This window comes from Triturus cristatus, chromosome 7 (assembly GCF_964204655.1).
Source record: "Triturus cristatus chromosome 7, aTriCri1.1, whole genome shotgun sequence".
NCBI lineage: Eukaryota > Metazoa > Chordata > Amphibia > Caudata > Salamandridae > Triturus > Triturus cristatus.
The window spans coordinates 547144190-547165255 of record NC_140590.1 but is presented as its reverse complement, the minus strand read 5'-3'; the positions used below and the strand labels follow the sequence as shown (position 1 = coordinate 547165255).

The 21066-nt window shown below is 43.2% G+C and overlaps 1 protein-coding gene across 2 annotated transcripts in view; it reads right to left on the bottom strand.

Annotated features, from left to right (window-relative positions):
• Nucleotides 1–21066, bottom strand: part of RECQL5 (RecQ like helicase 5) — a 669413-nt gene that overhangs the window by 73830 nt on the left and 574517 nt on the right. For both annotated transcript variants that reach the window (XM_085616996.1, XM_085616997.1), the window contains exons 13-15: nt 8913–9009; nt 8469–8615; nt 4465–5192 (exon numbers count right to left, since the gene is read on the bottom strand). In XM_085616996.1, coding sequence (XP_085473122.1) covers nt 4465–5192; nt 8469–8615; nt 8913–9009 — 972 coding nt within the window. The remainder of the gene's footprint in view (nt 1–4464; nt 5193–8468; nt 8616–8912; nt 9010–21066) is intronic.

The window sequence follows — 21066 nt, the reverse complement described above, 5'->3', positions numbered from 1 at the left end:
CTGCTTCAGACTAAATTCGAACAAGACCTATGTCCTCATACTGGGACCCACCCCCGCAACTTGGAACGACTGCTGGTGGCCTGCCACGCTAGGAACACCCCCCACACCCTCAACCACACACAAAACCTCGGCATCATGCTGGATTCCTCGCTCACAATGAACTGTCAGATCAACGCCGTCTCCTCGTCATGCTTCCACAAGCTTCTACCTGCTTCGAAAAACCTTCTAAAGGATTCCCACTGAATCCAGAAAGACGCTCACCCACACACTCATCAGCAGAATCCTCAACTACGTCAATGCACTCTATGCCGGCATCACTAAGAAACTCCTCAAGAAACTACAGAACGTTCAAAACGCAGCAGCCAGACTGGTCCCCAACATCTACCACTGCAGCCACATCACCAAACACCTGCGAGAAGTCCACTGGCTCCCAGTCAGCAAAAGAGTCACTTTCAAGTTCCTCACACACGCCTACAAAGCCCTCCACGATGCAGGACCAGCATATCTGAACCACCGCCTCTCATTCCATGTACCTACCATATACCACTGGTCTGCCCATCCTGGTCTGCCCATCTGGCCCTGGCCACCGTCCCATGGATCAGCAAGAGCAGGACCGGAGGAAGAGCCTTCTCCCTCGCCGCCAAGACCTGGAACACTCTGCCTCTCCATCTCATTCAAGCCCCATTGCAGATTCAATTCAGGAAGGATCTCAAGACCTGGCTCTTCGACTGAACCCCAAGGGCCCAGACGGATAAGTAGCCCCCATCCCACCCTCAGTGCCTCAAGACCCTCTTGGGTAAGTAGTCATGCTATACAAACCCTGATTAATTGATTGACGGTAAGGGGCCAGTCTGCAGAATTTCAGCCAAAATGTTAGCCTTAATCTCTACAAATGGCTAGGCCTATGCTAGAATCTTGACCTGATTGCCAAAAACCACAAGACCCGAAGTCCTCTCAATGGAATGCAGAGGGGCAAACAAGGATACACCTATCCAAAGTAATAAACATATTTAGGTTCTGAAAATGAAAAGAGGAACCTGTTCCGAGTCTGAATAGAAACACAGTGATTTTGCTTCACTATGAACCTTTTGAACACAAAACACCTTGACTGAGGCCCGAGCAAGGCTTGTGCGATGCTTATGACAAGACACCCACATGTCCTGAAAACCGAGCCAGAGCCACCAGCATATACTGTGATGGTATCGGTGCTGACACAAACAGATGGTGAGATCTTCAGCAGCATAATAATGGTTGCGATGCTGATGTAACGTTAACATTATTGGTAGGGGTTGACCAGTCCAGAGGAAAAGAACTCCAGCACAGTCAAAGGTCCTGTAGGCACAATGCAACGAGTCAGGGGAGAGCACAGCATAATTCGCAAGGCCAGGGTGGAGGTTGCCATCTCAATGGGGTCAGCACCAGGGGACAGAAAAGCTAGTAGTTGAATCAGCAGTGACGAACACTGAGCCAGAACAGAGCCAGGTACCAATGCTGGAGTTATTTCCACTAAAGTAGGATTTGATTCCGAAAATGAAGTTGAGGCCGAAGTCAGAATGAATGTAACGACCAGAGATCCGTCTCACACTCTGGACTGACGTCAAGATGAAGACGAGCTCTCCATTCAATAAGTGCTGAAGTGGAACAAAAAGTCATTTAGATGAAAAGCTGCACTTCCACACCTATCCGTGGAGTGGGATCTAAAGAGGTGGAGTTGCTTGTTATGGTCTCCAGATGCGTAACATCATCAAATCAGGTACATGATAGACGCCGGAGGCAAAAATCTCTACCGGCAGCAGAGCTGGAGGCATATGTAAACTTATTTAAAAAAAAATCTTGGGAGCGGCAGAAGCAGCACATATAACAGCCTGACCTCTTGTTCTGTGACATCGCCCTAAACGCACAGCAAAATGCAATATTCTAACAATTTTCGAATGGTCCGCAACTCCAGCTCCGCGTTCAAGGGTACAGAAAAAAACAGAACTGACATCAGGGTCACACCATATTCTGCTTCGTGACGTAAAAACCGGAGAGGCACCAATGTTAGGCAGGAGCCATCACGTCATCTACCAAACGCAGGAGAACTTTAACATTTTCCAGGTCAAGTATGGCAACTAGAGGGATTCATGAGGTGATGAAGCTGCAGGAAGAAGTATCCATCAGAAAAGCAATGTAACTCAATACTTGCCTTTTGGGACTTGGCCCAAAGATCATCCATTTGCCATCATCAAGCAAAGCCAATTACTCACTGCAAAGCAGCACCATCTTAAAGATGCATCTGTTAGGGGTGTTTTTTTCAGGGAGATATGCAACATTTCTCCTTGAATCCATGATTTGTCGGTTCCAGGTGCGGACTACATAAAATGAAATACAGGAGGACCTCATTGCTACTAAGCGCTGCTTGGTGGAAAACAAGTTCTTGTGCACAACATTGTTTTATTGGGCGCAAAAGTGTATTTTACGGATACTCTGATTCTCAGTGAGAATTTGCATGTGTGCAAAATGTGATGCAAGTGTACAAATAGGCTTGAGCTCATGCATGCACATGTTATTCTCAGGGTATGCCAGGTCTGTGGTAGATACAGTTTCCAGGGGATCTTTCATTCACAGACGTATGCGCAAAAGAGGCGTAAGGCACATGTGGGGTCAGAAACAACCCGCCCGCTTTATAGACTCCGTAATCCACACATGAATGCATGAGTGGATCACATATGGATTCAGGAGTGGAAAAGTAAATGTTAACCTGCCAAATTAGACCATTAAAGCCAGTGCAGACGGGGCCCGCTGCTTTGTTGTGCATGGAGATAAAGTTTAGAAATATGAGTGCCGCACATACACTTGCTGGCCCTACCTAGACCAGCACAAAGCATGGTGAATTTGGGCATGTGGGTTCAGAAACCACACACGCACAATTACCAGGGGTATTCTGGCAGCTGAAAAAGTGCACACAGGGTTTTGTGAATTGGGTTTCTTGATATCAATTACAATGGCTGGTGACGGCCTAGTACCCTACCTGGGATCAGAGTACCCGAGGAAGGAAAGAGTAGTAGTACTTTTGCGTAGGTGTTGGGGAATCCAGGAAAACATGACGTTAGCTTATCTTTCATGCCTGGAAAGATCAAAATAAGATACAACAATCCACTGCGGTTTCAGCCTCTATTGCTGGCTGAGAGCACCCAGACTGAGTCGGTCTATTTGAGGAGATGAACTTGCAAAGCTACCAGAAGCACACAAAACATTAATAAACTGGTTCCGAATAGATCCCAATTCTCCTTAGCTGTACTATTGCTGGCTTATTGTCCACTGTGCCAGCCTGCATGAGAATCCTGACTGGCTGAGGTACTCAGGTGTGCCCTTAAAACATTTGATGAATTTACTTTTACTTTTGCTAAAAGTCAACAGATTTCTAAGCCAAACAGACTATTTTGGAATGATTAGAAAGATTCATCCCTCCGCTTCAAAACAACTATTTCCCTCTCAACCTTTTAATGGTTTTATTAATACATATTTACTCTTTTTTTTTTTTAGAAGTTCTTTTGTTTTTTTCTATATCTGCGACGCCAATGGCACATTTAGGTCACACTACAGCGAGCCAAGGGTACATCAGAAACATTTAAACCCACCGCTATGTGCTAACAGCTCTGTCCGCCTGGAGTCCTGTGGAAGCTCAGCTAAGGCTCAGAAAGCCTTTAGAATTCTCTTGTGTGATTTCTCTGTTTTTATAGCCCCCTTCTGATTTCTCTGTTACTATAGACCCCTCAATAACAGATCAGAATCGAAGTGTTGAGGATACAGAGCAATGGATGGAAGCAAGGACTATGTTCTGCAAGGACACCATAGTCCAGGGACTGCCTGCAGGACATGACACTGAGGGGAAGTGCACAGTGAAAGCACAGAGGAAGGACATGACCGCCCTAGGACGGTGATTCCAGGACATGACATTGTCGTCGGGCGATGGAAGCACTCATGATATAGACCCGGACCACAAATATTACAGAGTCGCTGCCTGCAGAATGAAGCACTGGAGTACACAAGCAGAGGATGCCAAAAAGGACGCTATTGACTAATGAATGTGATTGTGAGAAGATGAAGTTGTGAGGGTACAGGGCAAGGACAACATAGTGCAGGGTTGTAACTGCCACCAATGGCACCAAGGGTGAGCAATTACAACAGGGGTCATAATGAACTGTGTACATGGCCTGTGCAGTGTGTAACTCTGCAGCAGAAGAGAGCACACTCAAGGTGCATTCATACGAGGGCAAAACGAAAGTGGAGAATGCACAATAACAGAACTGCAGAAGACGCATGCACAGGTGTGGTGGTTTTGAGAGCAGACTGGTCATGCTTGAATGTTGATCTGCTGCCCTTTACAGCCTTTTTAATTTGTTTAACATACAGAATAGTGGTCAGCAGTATATTACCTACCTTTTTGAGCTTGATTCTCCCGTGGACACCCAAGTTCCTCACCTCTTTTCCACGTCAGCCTCCTCTGTGTTACAGCACTTCACGTTGTCTAAGTAGACCCCAGTCCCTGGTTCCTGGTGTTGCTTGCTTAGCAGATTCTCATCTGTCCTTCCAAAACATGTAAGTCCTATGCCAGTCTGCCCATCCTCAACCACGGTCCGTGATTCGTTATCCCTACAGTGGACTGTAGCTGTGGCATCCTCTGTATCTATGAAGACATTGTTCTCAGGAGCATTGTTTTGGTGAGCAGTCGGAGGCTGTGCCTCTCTGATATTACAGTCCACCTCTTCATTCACCTTGGGGATATTTCCAGAAGTCCTGGGCTCGGATTTTACTCCAAGCTGGAAAAACTTGGAGATATTCTGGGAATCTTTTTTGGCTGCCTCTGCCAGCTGAAGTTGCTTTTTTCTAGGTTTGGGCTTTTTGGGACTATCAGACAAGAGAGCATTTTTTGAGTTTGCAGTGGATTCTTCCTTGGTGGGAAGGGGGCTCACTTCCATGGTCTCCTGAGATTCTCCTGCTGTTTCCTCTTTATTTTTGGGAGGACATAAATTGTCATGAAGTGCTGAACTCAAGGTCTCTTTCCTGGATTGACTTTGCTCGGTGGTTGACGTGGAACTTGAAATTGCTCCTTCAGTTTCTCCCGCCTTTGACTGCTTGAGCAGGTCAGAAGCAGTCTGAAACTGTCCATGAGCCGTACGCACACCAGCACCAATCCGTCTGGGTTTAAACTACATGAAGAGAAAAAGAATGAGATTTAATATCCGTTATGAAACAAAGTGAAATTATACAGCGCTTGCAAAAGAGGATGGAAGGAGAGAGAAGGAAATGGGAGGAAGGGAAAAAGATTGCATATGGTTTCTTTCATTTAGATACATCTCTTTATATCTCTCTTCTCTGTGACTCCTACAAGTAACATGTCTCTGTCCGCAGCTTTGGAAGAACGTCTTTAGTTTACCATAAATGTTATTATATAGTTAAGATCACAAAACTTTAGAGAATGCTGTTCTCACTGTACCTACCCAATAGCACCCATCACGTCTTTCAAACAGAAACAGATTTGACCTTGGGGTCACCTAGCCTCAGAGGGACAATGCAATTTGCAAAATGTTTTAAGTAAATATTCCCCATACCTCCAAAAAGATCTAATATTCAGTCATGTTTTCTGATAATAGCAAAAGGTCAGTAAGAAATATTTGCTCTATGACAGCCTGAGGTTCGCCAGTTACCACTTTACATATTAGAAAAAGTTGATACCCGATTGCTTGAAGGCCACAAAATGTCCATTCAGACTTTAAAGCTAACATCTCTTGAACTAGATTGTTACTTTCATGTGTTTGAAATACCAAATGAAACGACCATACCGATTTGAGAAATGAAAATCAGATGAGAAGGAGCCTATGCTTGAGGACAATGATGATGGCCATGGCAGAACGTTCCATTTAAGATGAGTCCCCCAAGCAGGGTCAAGTAGCTCAACTCTCTTCAGATCTGGACTCAACATTCAAACTAGGAGCATGAATCCCTAAGCTTACATACAAATGTTTTAAACCTAGCTGATTTTCACGTTTAGCCTAAACGTTGGTTAAAAAAAAAACAAGCCAAAGAAATCATTGCTTACGTTTACTAACAAATCATCTCAATCATTTAATAAGACATTTTTCCCTAGGCAGCAAATAGATTAACAATGGGGAGATGCACTAGGAAGAACTAAGAAACCGATTTAGGATCAGTCTCCATGATTCAAACCCCTTCCCCAATAAAATTAATACTAAGCAGAGTAGCTCATCTCCCAGATTTACGACATCGAGACAATTGTATCGGCATAAAGTACATTTTCTGGCAAACATGTCCTGTAGCAGGACGATGGTCAACAATATTTCAACCTAGTATCGTAATAATTGTAGCGGTGAATTAGAATAGGTATTGAAATACAATGTGCAGTTTTCAGGACAGCAGTGTCGACTGAATCCTAACACTGGTGGATTAAGGGATGTTAGCAAGCCTGACTGGAGGAGTACAGTACATTGTATTTCAATACCTATTCGAATTCACCGCTACAATTATGCAGACCACCACCTGAGGGGCTGTAACCCTGACTTCGCCTTGAGACAGGTTGTTCCCCCCCATCCCCGTCCTGAGGAAGACCCACCTGCAGAGGATACAAACCACCCTCTATGCACCAGGGTCGAAACATCGATATTTTCCCCTAGTGAGCCTGTACCCTACTTCACCCAATCCCTACCTCTTTACAGAAGATTATACTCTGTACAACATCAAGAACCAGAAAAGTACTTTTGGATCCATGAGAGAGAGGCCCCATTGTAAAACTGGTGCTACTGTAAACCACGACCAGTTTACTAAGGACATTAGTATGTGTAATTGAATTTTTTTAACTACTCTCTGATTACCCTCCCTATACATCTGTTCTATCCTCACGAGCACAATCCTTTTTCCACACTCCCCCTGGAGTAACCCTCTTTTCTGTTTTCAAACATTCCCTACAGTGATCTGTTATAATAACTGTGAGATTAAACAGTCACTATTGAAGCTATTTCTGGTGCTTGTGTGTCTTTTTGAGTATATACCTAATTGAATTGAGAAACTACTGGGGTACACTTATGATGTAACTTAAGTTCTATTTGTATCATGTTCAAAGATTTTGACATAAAAAATACCTTCCTAAGGCAATTAGTCTGGGACCATTGTTTTCTATACCGAGCAGTAACCAGGTCCATGGAATAGTATGCGTCACCCCATTATTTTGTAATAGTTTGAGTAATTGGGCAACGTCAAGAAGTGAATCTTCGAAATGTGGAAGTAGGGTTCTTTACCAGTGTGTACTCTCCTAAAATTATGGAATTACATGCTGAAGGATCTATGCTGATTTGGAATTTTGTCATGAGAGGGTGATGAACTTAAGAAATACCACCAAAATTCCGAACTGTCAATTTTTAAACACCCACTGGACTCAGCAGAAATGTACTGTTCGGAATGTCCCAAAGGCAGAAAGAGACGTGTGTTCAGGGTGACATATGCTGTATTTGTATTGCTGTATCCAGCTGCATGAACTCAGTTTTGGTATACGAATGAGTTTTGAAAAATACTCAATTTGGTATTTTGTATATAAAATAAAATCGAGTTAATTGTTACTACGTAAAATATAAAAATTCTCTACATTTCTGATGCTAAATGGAATAGTAGGAGTTGCTTATTCTATATATTTCATTTATATAGCGCACTGCTCCTCCCCGAAGTGATATCTTGGAGCTAGGGTTGACATACAAAATGCAGGGAAGCTTCATATCGAGGTTAATGATGGACTACTTTTCGTACAGAAAAGTTGTTAGCCTCTTGCGTAATGGGATTGGCTTGGAAATCTCCCTCTAATAGGGTGGTAGAGCATTCCAATGAGTAGCTGCTAAGTGGGAACTGTACCTAGAAAGCAAAGCATAATGGGTAGGTTGACATTTAACGAGGTAAGCAGTAAAACCCCCTTTTTAGCCAACAGCCTTGAATACACTTTAGTTGGGATTTTTTTGTTGCTTTCTTTGACCCATATACCCCTCTCCAGCGGAATAATTTTGGGGTTCCTTTGAATTTTTCTAACGCCCAGGTTAGTCCTCAACCTCTATGAAAAGAGGTCTCCCATTCGCTATGACTTTTTCAAGCCATGTAAGTGGGAAGGTAGTGTGATATCAGGTTGTGCTACTAACAATAAAGTAAATGCTAAAAACGAATTTGGATCCCACCCTACCCATCCAGCTCTTACCCAACCCGACAGTGCCCACTACCTGTCCCTTTTAGGATGTCAGTAAAGAAAAGTGCCATCTCCAGCTTTTCCCTACAAGTAAATGTGCTGGGTAGCACTGGGAGTCCCTGGACAGTACTAAACGTGTGTGATTGGTAATTGCATAAAATGTGTTCTTTCTAAATCTATGTTCCATGGTCTCTTCCTTGTGTTTCTCTGCCAGGCTGATTTCAAACCTAGTCCTAATTGGACTAACCGAAGAATAGACTTGTGAAGCAGGAACAAAGCCATCTTCAAGTTCCGAGGCTGAAGACTCCTTTGTGGTCTCTGTGCTTTTTCCGTGCTCTGGCATGAACGCAGAATACATTTCACCCACCTTTGACGCTTTGTTAATCTCCGCCACCTGAAAAGAGAGGGGAAATGTAGGTCTTACTGCTGTATTAATACCCAGAGTCATCTCAACAGGCCTAGTCTCCCCACAGTAGATGGCACAAGTAGAAGCGGCTCTTCTGTGCTCTCGATGTAATGTGTCTACACAATCCTTCCACCATCACAATCCACTCCTGCGTTCTTAGAGACTTGCCATCTCTTCTTCAATCTACTCCCACTCTTAAGAGTAATTGAACCCCATCCCATCCCATCCCCCACAAGGCAGTCTATGTCTTTTGCACTCCCACCCCCTCGATCAGTGGTAGCATACTTTCTTCAGCATGGTCGCCTTGTAGAGATTAACCATCTTGCTGCTCCGGAAAGCCTCATGTTCCATCTCTACAGCACGGGTTGCAGTGTCTGCATTACTGAAATTAAAGTAGACTTGGTAAGTGCAAATATCTTGTTGGCTGACAAAAGAAGCAACATAACATGCAGATCACTGGAGGAGAACACACCAGATTCGTCCGTTTGAAAACGTGAATGGCTGATCCATAAAGCTGGTATACGACCGGTCCCAACTCTGGACAGCAGCCCATTGTAGACCCCGTTTAGATTCAGCAGAATATTTCAGGTCTTGTTGACCTACATCAGAACACTGCAGAATTTAAGAACAACAGAAAACAGCAAATATCCCACTGCAGCGCTGATCCCCTTCGGTGGAAGCATTGGGGGGCTGGGGGCTCCATCTGCCTCGGGTCTAGTGAGAGACAAAATTGCCTACCACCCCCAGGCTTTTACTTAAGTCACAACATTAAAAAGTCAGAATAATAAAGAAAAGGTTACAAAATAATCTAATAATTTATAAGTAGAAACAAGTCCTTATGCAACAGTAGTAAAAATTAGGCCAGCTCAGTAATAATTAGGTAAGTGTGGGAAACAGAGTTGAACTTTACTATAGAGAAGACATGGATTCCAATATATACATAGAAGGTGTCAGGCAATGTCGTTTTCAAATACACACAATTTATTTTTCTTCATAGAACCTAATAAACACCTAAAAGACTTACTCAAAACTCAGAAGTAATCCCATCAACATGTCCTAGTTGAGCAAGAGTGAAGCAGGGTTTTACCACACGGTCTGGCACTGCCGGGCATTAGTAAAGTACTGGAAGGGCCTTGCAGCGCACCCCGAGACTGCATTAGGAAAGGAAGAGTTATACACACCCACGGGATGCCTTTTGGGATAGTTCCCTCGCATAAAATGAAAAAAGGCAGGTAATACGTTCATGGATTTGAAATTAATAATGAGCAAAAAAACTACTGCCATAAACTGGAAATCAGCTCCAGCCCTTATAAAAGCAATATGGGAAAGATGTCCACAAGCTGGCAGAGATAGGCAGTTTGACACTGCACAGAGAAGCAGCTAGGGCCAACAGGTTCAATCATATATTCAAAATATGACGCAACCTTAAGACACAGAGATGCTGCGCCCACGCCCCTACTCTTGCACATAATAGCGAAAACGTTAAGCATGATGCCCACAGCCTGCTCGGTGCTGTACCTCAGCACCAACCTGAGACGAGGCTAGAGTTCACACTTGACACAGTCACTTAATACACATGCTTATTACAGTCTCTTTGGTTGATGGTTTACTATTACAAAGTCAACTATGGATAGCATTCCAGTGTACAACAAAGAAAGGATAGAACGCCATCTAAAGCAGATAGAAAAATAACAAGAACAGAACAAGCATGGGAAAATCCAAAAGGTCTGATGTTGGCTGCCATCCTTCTGGCTTCATTAAGCCTTGTTTTGATTTCTCATATGTTTACAAAACGTTATTGTTGGGGACGCTACTGAGACCTAAATCTTTTAACAAAAATATATCAAAATAAATAAAAGCGGTTTAAAGCAATTTTTTAGGGGGCTCAAAGAGCACGTTTACACAGTAGTCCTGCCATTCAAGGGCGCTCCTTTGTGTGTTGGGGTGCTCCTTGCTTAACGGCAGAATGAAGTCACTCAGTGAAGCTAGTCAATGGCTGAAGAGGGCCGCCCCACTGCTCCATTCTGTAATGGGTCGAAGAAAAATGTGACTGACACAGTAACGGAACAAAGCGTAAAGAGGGCTGGCTAAAAGCAATCATGAGTAAGTATAAAAGAAATGTCTTGGCTGCCGCCAGACCTAAAGAGAATAAGTTATACTTCAAGCGAAGGGAGAACCGATTTACCCAAAAAGTGCACTTTCCACAGAACGAAAGCTGGAACAAAAGAATTGAAATTGTACTAATGTGTCCTTTAATATTATGCACTATGTAAAAATAATCTATGTAATGCAATGTAATCATAATGTGCCAATTACTGTAAAACTCAATAAAACAAGGCTAGGGAAAAGCACCAGTTCCCATGAACAGCTGCTAGATATATGGTCATTATGAATAATAATAAATAATGCAGTGAACCCCCCAGTAATCGTGAGGTTCTTTCCTTGACGTTTTGGGCCCTAGGTTGTGTGTGGCCTATCGGAAGGATTACAGCCTCTGTGTTTGCACTGCAAGATCAAACGTGTTATTGCAGCACAAGAGAATGGGCCATTCTCATATGGTATGTTCAAGAGAGCCAAGGGTGAGACGTCTGTGATGAAACCCCTCCATCGCGGTCTCTTCTTACCCACTGAGGTATTTGGAACTGTCTCCTCAAGTCTAGATCTCATATTCATGTGGATTTCCTCTTTGGCATCGTAAAGCGCACGCTACTAAAACTCAACATCTACATGAGCTTCAGAGGACTATGGAGTTATGTGCGGCTCTGGTAGAGCGCCTTCAGCATGAGTATCAGATCCGTAACCCGGCTACGCACTGCTGCGGGGAAACGAAGACGTGTTCCCCAGAAGGCCCTAGCAATGGCAGTGGATGGGGAAGGCAGGACATCAGGTTATTAATATTCGGAAAGTACTTTTAGGGGGAGGGGCTGAAGGAGATGATTCCATGTTGTGCTTGACTTCCTCTTGATATGGGGACATATGTAAAAGATATACAATTCTAACATTCCAAAATTGTAGATGGGTAGCTGTAAAAAAATAATTTGAAAAAATTAAAAAAAGATTTCCACCTCGTTGTTCCAAATGACAACTGACATCTTCAGCTTCCTATCTATAATTCTGCATGTTGTTATAACTTCCAAGACTCACTCTCCACCGCTGTGACGTGTATGGTAGGCAGGTATTAATGCAACTTTTGATCCTAACATCATAGACAACTTGACCACTGCTCTCATCTATGTCGTCACATGGGCCACCTCAGTATGGAGCAGCCCTATTATTGATATGTACATAGCGAGCTATCATCAGTTTTTAATACTTTCCTTGCCTCTTTGAAAGGCCTCTGACAGCAAGTTGAATCTTTCCCATTTTCACAATGGTGAGCCCAACTGCACAAGTGCACATATAAGTAGCAATCACACCAGAAACGTGCTACAGTGCAAATAATAATGTTTTATATTTCATTCTGCCTGCATGTCGATGTGTGAGAATGTCATTTTATCGAGGTACATTCCTTGCAATTATAAACCGGTTTGAGCCTAACACATTCTATTAAAGGTTTCCTCCTAACCACGCTCCATGGAAGGGTCATTCCACGTTTAGACATCAAGCACAAGTTTAAACCTTTACACACGCACTAGCTTTGCACATACGGCCAAGTCAACTATGAAAGATCATTCTACACAAAGACCCGGTAAAGACACTACGCCACCCATACATGCCCTCCCTATAGCTAATAATGGCCAGGACCAGATCAGATGGATATCGGGAAGCCAATCTCCTGTCATTTCGAGCACTGAAAGGTATATTATAAAAGCAACGTAAACATTTGAAACGGATCATTAGGCACTTCTCAAGACCTTCCTTGTAAAGTTATGACATATGTCCCATGTATCTGAAAGTTCAGTATCCAGATCCAAACTCCAATTTCCAATATTCTCCACCCCCCGAAGATCCATGACAATACTAGAACGCTTATTGCTATTTTTGGAGAAGCAAAGTACTGTCTCCATCGGGGCATTATCAAGTTTGATTTTTCAGCAACAGATGGGCTGCTTCACGTGAGGCGCCAGAGTATCAAAGGCAATCTCTTTCTCAGACCCTAGATTTGCAATCAACTTCTCCAGGTCCATAAAGTTGGTCAGGGGAAATAGCAGCCAGCTTCTCAATTGCACAGTTCAAAACACTCTCAAGGCTTAGTCATCACCCACATGTGCGCTATCCAAAACCAGGCGCATGTCAACAGTTGCATGCTTAAACTTAGCCCAGAACTTACAAACTATTTGAGAGCAACTTCTAACATTTCACATTACTGAAGGGGGGACAGTACTAGAGCCTTCCTTCCCACACACACTCTCCTCCTCAGTCTTATCTACTGGCATGACAAGGGTGGATCTACACCTGGTCAACATCTGTTGTAATCTGGGTGCCCCATAATCAATACTGCGACATCTCCGGGACTCAAAGCCACCCATCGTAGTGGATCTTCGTAGTCTATCATATCACATGCTAGGCAGTTACCGGGGCAAAGAAGATTCTGGACTATATGTGAAAGCCAGTGACAAATATGTTCAGAAAGTAACGTGGTGTTTGTGAATACAAATAAAACTTTCGGTAAAACTGCTAGTGATAGTGGGAGAGTAATCCATTTCCTCAGCTCATTTAATAACTACCACACAATCCATTCCTGCGATTTTTCAAACAGGTGGTTAATTTCCATACCTAAACAAATGAAAATGAGGCGCTTGAAGTGATTTGTTTGAAATGATCCATCATCGGGGTTGATTTCAAACGAATATCAAGCTCCTGAGCAGCAAAGGTCCCCCATTAAAGATAGCACCTCAAAATTCCAGTTAACTTGAAAGCCTGCAGTGGCAGGAGTATTGCCTTCTGGTCTGCAATCTCTGACCCAAAGCAACTAGCCATTCCTGGACCACAGCTGGCAGCGCACACTGCCTCAGTAACTTTTCACATTTGCCTCAGTTCTCAACCGGTTCCCATGTTGCAGTACCTCATAATACTTTCTGCGTGGGTTGTTTGTACCCTTCTGATCTATTATCCTGCCTGCAGACAGTAATTGGTTCCATACCACTTGTGAAGCCCCTCTTCCCTGCAAGCGTGGGGTTTGTCTCGTCACCCTCTTCACAGCCTAGAACAATATGGTTGCAACCATACTGACAGAACATGTTCGGCAAACATATAATCGCCCTTGAGCCCTGCAAGAGCAACCCTAGAGGGAGCTTCATCCGCTGGCTGACTCCTATCCTCCTTTGCTTGTATTTGAGCCTGAGGTGCATTTCAACTTCCTGGTCAATGACTTCATGAAGCCTCACAAGCTGATGTACACGCACTTAGTACATCCTTTCCAAATCGAGGTTAGGTTTCCAGTAGTGCTCAAGTTGGTAGCAAAGAACAAGTTGACATGATCAAGTGTAGTAATTTTAAAACGAGGGTTAGTTAGATCATACTTACAAAGCCTCCAGGAGACTGCTCAATGGCTTTTGATAGTTCATATGACCAATACAAATGGAAGTAAAAGCAGAGAATTGGGAGTCTGCAATAGACAAGGAACACTGGAGCCAGAACCTTCTTACATACCAACAGGCTATTTATTCTAGAGTAGGCATTGCGGACTACGGACCAGAACGAGTACTTCCGATCTCCCACAGCCAGGTGCTTCCAAGCATCAAGACCATATCGAGCACATAGCGATTGCAATACTGCATATTTTCAGCATCTTTACTTGATGACATTGAAAACCTTTATATGCTTACATGGAGTAAATAGTTAAAATGCACATGCAGATATGGTCACATGACTGGGGAGCCCAACTTTTAGCGTTAGTGTTGTAAAGAAATTCAGGCTCAAAGTTAAAACCATATACATTTAAGAAATTCAGTGATTATTTGTAAAGTGAATAGGTTACCAAAATAGACCAGAACTAGTTAACAGCCTTAGACAAGAAACCTGAAAAAGTCTATAGATAAGGGTGCAGGTACCCCAAGTGGAGGTCGTAAATAAAGAGAGTTAGGCTTGTCTGCCTCATATTTTCCCACCTTAAGGAGCCTCATATTGCTTTTGCACTGTCACAGTCGCAGCATTCTAGCTCAAATCCCTAGACTCTGAATTACAATTTGTCACCGTGTTCACAAACTTTAGCCCTCATAGCAAACAATATTCGAGCTTCTGCTGAAATTATCCATCATGAAATATAAGGTTTCATTGTTATTCTCTATTGATTTTCATGTCTGCGATGGCTTCTACACCAACTACTTGGTTCTGCTCTAAAGTTTAAAATAGTAAAGTTGTTGCACTCCTTGAATATTTAAACCGTCTTCTTGGTTTTTTTCATATAGTGTTGGGTGCAGGTGGGTACCTCCCATTGATCTGGTGGCGTGAGAGTTTTAGAAAAAATATTGCGTTTTCCTGAAGGGAACAACATCACCACTTTGCACTCAATTAGTAGTTTTCAAATCTTATGTATGTTTCTTTAATATCCACTTCAGGTAATAATCGCACTGTAGTCAATTGTATCAATTGAGAAACCTCTTTTATTCTTATATCCTCCAGAAAAACGCAATATCTGCTCTACAGTTGGCATCCCACCTCACTCACATTTCAGTGCTATGCTTTCACAAATCATTAACTGCTCCAAAGCTTACACAGTGGCAAGCAAAACGGAGGCTTTCTTTGTGGGCTTATATGCAGATGTGTGTGGAATGGCTTAGTGTGTCTTAGCTCCCATATCTCAGTTGTTTAGACATCACCAGGCATTCCGTGGTTAGAGAGGACTGACCCTAAATATACATACCAATCCAGACTGGCTCAACCGCTAACAGTACCTTTCATGGTATGACGCTGCAATGGCCTCACAGGCGATATTATGGATACGACCTATGGGAGTGACCCTTGCTAACCACGCTGGGGTCCAATGGGGCCACAACAGGCCCTCCCTCTTCCCTCCGCTTCACTAATCGTTGCCTTTATCAGAGGCAGGAGCAGGGTAATCACTCACAAGGTGCAGCGGCCATCTTAAAAGTACTGGCAACATCCACTTGAGCTAGTTCCAGTGGGATGCCAACAAAGACTGCAATGTAAGCCTGTGCTATCATTCATTTCATTTCATAAAGCTTTATTCGGAGCAAAAAATAATGTCCATAAAAGCACATACATGATAAAAATTAATAGCAATACAGAACATCACAATAAACGGCATATAGCTAAAATAGAAACATATAATACAGACGGGGGAAAATAAATACTTAAAAACTCATACTTTCCCTGACATTAATTGCTTTTAGTAGAAATGTTGCAGTAAAGAAACAAATATTGGGATGATGTAGATTAAAAAGCAGTTTAAAAGAATCATGTACTGTCCTAACACCGAATTTTACAAAGATAGGTTTTAAAAAAGCTATACGAAAATTTCCATACAGTGGGCACAACAGAAGAAAGTGCATCGTGCTTTGTGCTGACAGATTGTCACACGGACAGGGACCAACGGGCTGATTGTTTATAGAAGGGAATGCAACCAGTTTATGCACAATCCCCATTCTGATTCTGGTTAAAACAAACTTGTGAGAGACTCTAGTCACCTGGGTTAAATACGGTTGGTAACCCTTCAATTCATTCATAGTGCTATATTGCACACAGGTAGATAGAGTTCCATTGTTGCAAATTCGACTCTCAGTTTTACACAGCAGAAAGATATGCTTCATTTCTGACTTGGAAATTACTGTAGCCCCATACCTATCAGCTTTGATATCAATACCATAAATCTCCTGAAAACTGTTGACAATATATTTGATCCATGGGATCTTTAAATAATTATCAGCAGTGAGACAGTCGTTAATGATGGCTCTATTTAATGACGTCTCTTCTTTCAACCAGATTGACCGCCACAACAATAATGGCCTTAGGAGAATCAGATCATTTAGAAATGGGATACCAAGTTCACTGTGAACTAAATCATTAGAAGCAGATTTGGGTAGATTCAACAATTTTTTCAGAAAGGCATTCTCCTCCACCTGTAAACACCCAGCCGGGGCAAAGCTCCAGATCCCCGCCCCATAAAGGGCGGTGGAGAGGCAACGTGACTGAAAGATCTTAAGCATATCACTAATCCATTTGTCCCCAAGTTTAGTGGCAAAAGTAAACACCCCGTTGGAGCTTCTAGCCATCTTAGCTCTAACACTAGTATGCTCACTGGCCCAACTGCAGTTCTTGGAGAAAGTGATTCCAAGATAACTAAAATTATCCACTAGTTGGACCCTGTGTTGATCAATATAATAAGAATGGGGCTTACTCTTCCCCGGGCCACACTCCATGGTATAAGTTTTGGTTTTATTAATCACTAGTTTTCTAGATGTAATAAACTGTGAAAACCTATCCATTAAGCGTTGAAGACCTATCGGGGTCCTGGACAATAAAACGGCATCATCCGCATAGAGTAATACCGGGACATTGATCTTGTTAACTCTAGGGGCATCTGCCACTACTAACTGTAAGACAGAGTCCACTTCATTGATAAAAAGGGTAAAAAGCAAGGGGGCAAGAACACATCCCTGTCTTATGCCCCGCCCGATCCGGAATTTGGTGGTACACTCCCCATTAGAACCATACCGTACACTAGTACGGAGTTTTTCGTAAAGACGGGCCAAGAAAAAGATAATGCCCTCAGGTACCCCCATTTCAATCAGCTTGGCCCAGAGAATAGCATGATCCACCAAATCGAAGGCGCTACTTAAATCTGCAAAGCAGAGATAAATAGAGACCTTCCTGGCCTGGGTGTATTTCCCAATCAGAAGTTCGAGATTCAGGCATTGCTCGATCGTCCCACGGCCCTTTCTGAACCCATACTGGCAGTTAGCCAGAATGCCATTATTTTCTGCCCATTCTTCCAGCCTAACCAGGAGTACCCTGCTCATTATTTTTACAGAGGAATCCAACAGGGAAATGGGGCGATAGTTCTTTACATCCCCCCGATCACCTTTCTTGAAGATAGGAATGATAATTGATTCCTCCCAAGTTGGGGGCACCCCAAAGCAGACTGCGGCATTAAAAACTTTAACCAGCATAGGACCCCATACCTCTGGCACTAACTTATAAACGTCAATGGGCACCCCATCGGGGCCCTGGGCCTTTCCACCTTTGCTAGCACCAATGCTACCTAGAACCTCCGTGATACTGATATCCAAGGGTACTATGGGCCAGCAATCATTTTGAATGGCCAAAGCATTATCTGAATCAAAAATAATAGAAAAATGGGAAATCCATGTATCCATACTAACCATTGAGGTTAGTTCTGGAACCTTCTCATCTTTTAAAAAAGGGCAATTGACCGTGGCCCAGAAAAATGTACAATCTTTCCGTTCGGCGGCCTGTGTCAATTTATCCCAGGCCTCATGTTGTAATTCTATCTTCCTGCGCTTAACTGTATTCTTATAGTTTAATCTAAGCTGAGACACCTGGTCCCTAGCTCTAGGTTTTGTTACCAGTGCGTCTTTAAGCTCTTTAAGAGCCCGAGTGCAAGCACAATCGAACCAACCCCTATGTTGTTTAGACTTACACTCGGTAGATTTAGTAAAGTTTCGGTCTATAATGGAATTAATTCGGACAAAATGTTGAAGAAGATCGGCAGTGACGTCAGCCTGCTCGAGAATCACAGTGATTTCCGGTAAGCAGCTATTGATAATAGAATTGGACGTCATAACCGCTTTGTCACCATTCCATCTTAAGCTTGTACCGTTGGGTCTATGTGGTTCAATATTATCTATAATCCCCGGTGTAAGTACAGGTTTTTTATTCCACCAAACAAACTCTACAACAATACAGTTATGGTCGCTAAGCACAATATCCACGACCTTAGGTGCCAAACTCCATGGGACAAGACTTGACAATATACTAATAAAATCAATAACAGTATTTGCCCCCCTCCCCGTAAATGTCGGGATACTTTCTCCTTGATCATTCTTTTCGGTAACCAATATTTCCATATCAAGGGCCACTAAGAGATGGTTCAGAGAATCCCCATACTTATTATGAGGAAAATGAACATCCACATCCCCAAAGTGGTTGGTAATCCCACACAAACAATGATTAGAGAGGGGACAAACTACGGTATTAAAATCCCCCACCAAAATAAATTCAAAAACAACATTAGAGCACTCGATAATATCATCTAGTGCACTTCTCAGTGCATCTACCACCAAGTGCCTAGTGCTGTCAAATATATTATTATAAAAATTGATTAGGAGAATGTTTCTCCCATCCTTCTCACATAGCCATAAAATCTGGGAATGGGCCCCCACTAGAACATGCTTTTTAACCAAAATGGGGATTTTGATGGAAATCAAAACCAAAAGCCCTCCCTTAGCTCTTCCAGAGATGGATTCAATAGCAGGTAACTGATAGGAAACAAAGCCATTGTATCCCGAAACTTTTTTACACCATGTTTCTTGGAAACAACAAATGTCAAAAAGATTAATAAAATCTGACCACCCCAGGCTATCTTCTTTAGATGCTAGGCCAGCAACATTCCAGCTGACAAGAAAGCTACTCATAGGCCCAGAGGATGTTTCAGTGCCTTCAACCTGGGAAAATATGCTTAGACTCAAACTGTGATTGTCAGTTGCAGGAACCGCTCCTTTAGCTCCCTCAACATCGCCTGCAACGCCAATTAACGGGCAAAAGTCAGGAGGGATACTAACATTACCTAGCGGCCCGGAGGTAATTCCTTCGGACACTGCACCACAGATTACTGCTCCATCTTCACAGTGCGCCTCATCAGAAACCAGTCAATCGTTACAACCCAAACCGCTCAGGCATTGAAACCGATTGGATGTAACCACCTCAAACCCGCTGGGCACATTATGGGCACTGCCACTACCCCTTTTCAAAACATTAGATGGTTTATTAATTACATGTTGATAGAAAAACCCCAACGGTCTGAGTGAAATTCCCTGATCGTTCAAGGGTCGAGATGTGGCTCGGAGCAGAGTAGTAGTAGCTAGTTGGGGATTGTTAAAATTGACAATCACACAATCGCCATTAGTACTTTTGGAAGAATTCCCTATCCAGTTAGCTCTGGTAGTGGTTAAAATTTGATCTGACAGTGCTACTGGGTAACCACACTCTCGATTAAGCCAAGCCACCGTTTTATTCTTAAGGGACTCGTGAGTTTCTTGATTACTTCTAGACCCGGTGTCCAGAAGTGGTGGAACATTTGTTAAAACCACCACATATGGTGCACATTCTGGGGGTAAATTAGGCGTAGAGTAACCATAGCTTTTAGGCTTGACGGCGATGTTCCCTGGCTTATCCACTACCGTAGATTTTGATGATGTGCTTTGGCCCATCGTTGAGTTAGATACATCTACAATATTAGGACATAGTCCCCCATTGGGAATCTTGGGAGTTTTTGATTCAAAAGCCTTAACCGTTGATGAGTCCTCTAAATTTACCTTTGTCCCTGTATGCGTGTTCAAAAGACCACCCAGCCTCTTAATTTCCTCTGAGAGAGTGTCAAGTCTATCCATTAGAGGCATAATAATTTTATCAAGCTTCGTATCTATTATGCTAATCAAAAGCTCTAACTGCTTGGGATCTAGTTTAACTTGGGTGTTATTAGTTTCTAAACCTAGATCACTAATGACACACTTAGTAGGGGGGTCCAATCTTTTTTTGTTATGGTGATTCCCCCCCCCGTTTTGGGATAGTTGACCTAGCAACACCCTTCCCTGATCTTAATACTCTCTGCACTTTCGGGGCCGGAGAGCATAAAGCTGATAGTACTTGAGGCGAGTCTGGCGCGGTCAGGGTAGAGTCTGGTTCTTCATTGGTAACCGTTGTTGAAAGAACAGGGCATTCAAGATTGCCACAACCATCCCCTGATAAGGTAGGGAATAAAGTGGGTGAATTGGGAGTGCTAAGTGGGGGGGCCGAATTACACCCCCGACCCAAAGAAAGTCGGCGCTCTTAGTTAATTTTGTCGACTACTTTCACAAGGTAATTATCAAGGGTGGCTATATTAGATCGTCCATTTTCTTTGTTGGCTGTAGACATGATTAGCTCACTAAATATACAAACAAATCTATAAAAATATACACCAATAAAAAAGCCTTAAGCTGGATCTACCAGAGTTCCTTATTCAAAGTTAAAATACAAATACACAACAATGAACGATCCTTATTTGCGACTACAACCTGGTAGGTAACTACACTATAACCCAGGTACGTGTAGTCGATAACTTTCAGAGATCACTGAAACAGAGTATAACCCAGCCCAGCCTCTGCCAGCCCCGGACGGCCACAGACGGCCCGCCCTTTGCCCGGGCTTAGCCCGGCGCCGCCCGTGCGCCTCCCGCGAGGCGGGAGGCGTTCCCTTCTCTTAAGGCGCCTCTGGGCGCGACGCTGATGTCAGAGGTGCGCCGGCCCCTGTGGATGCT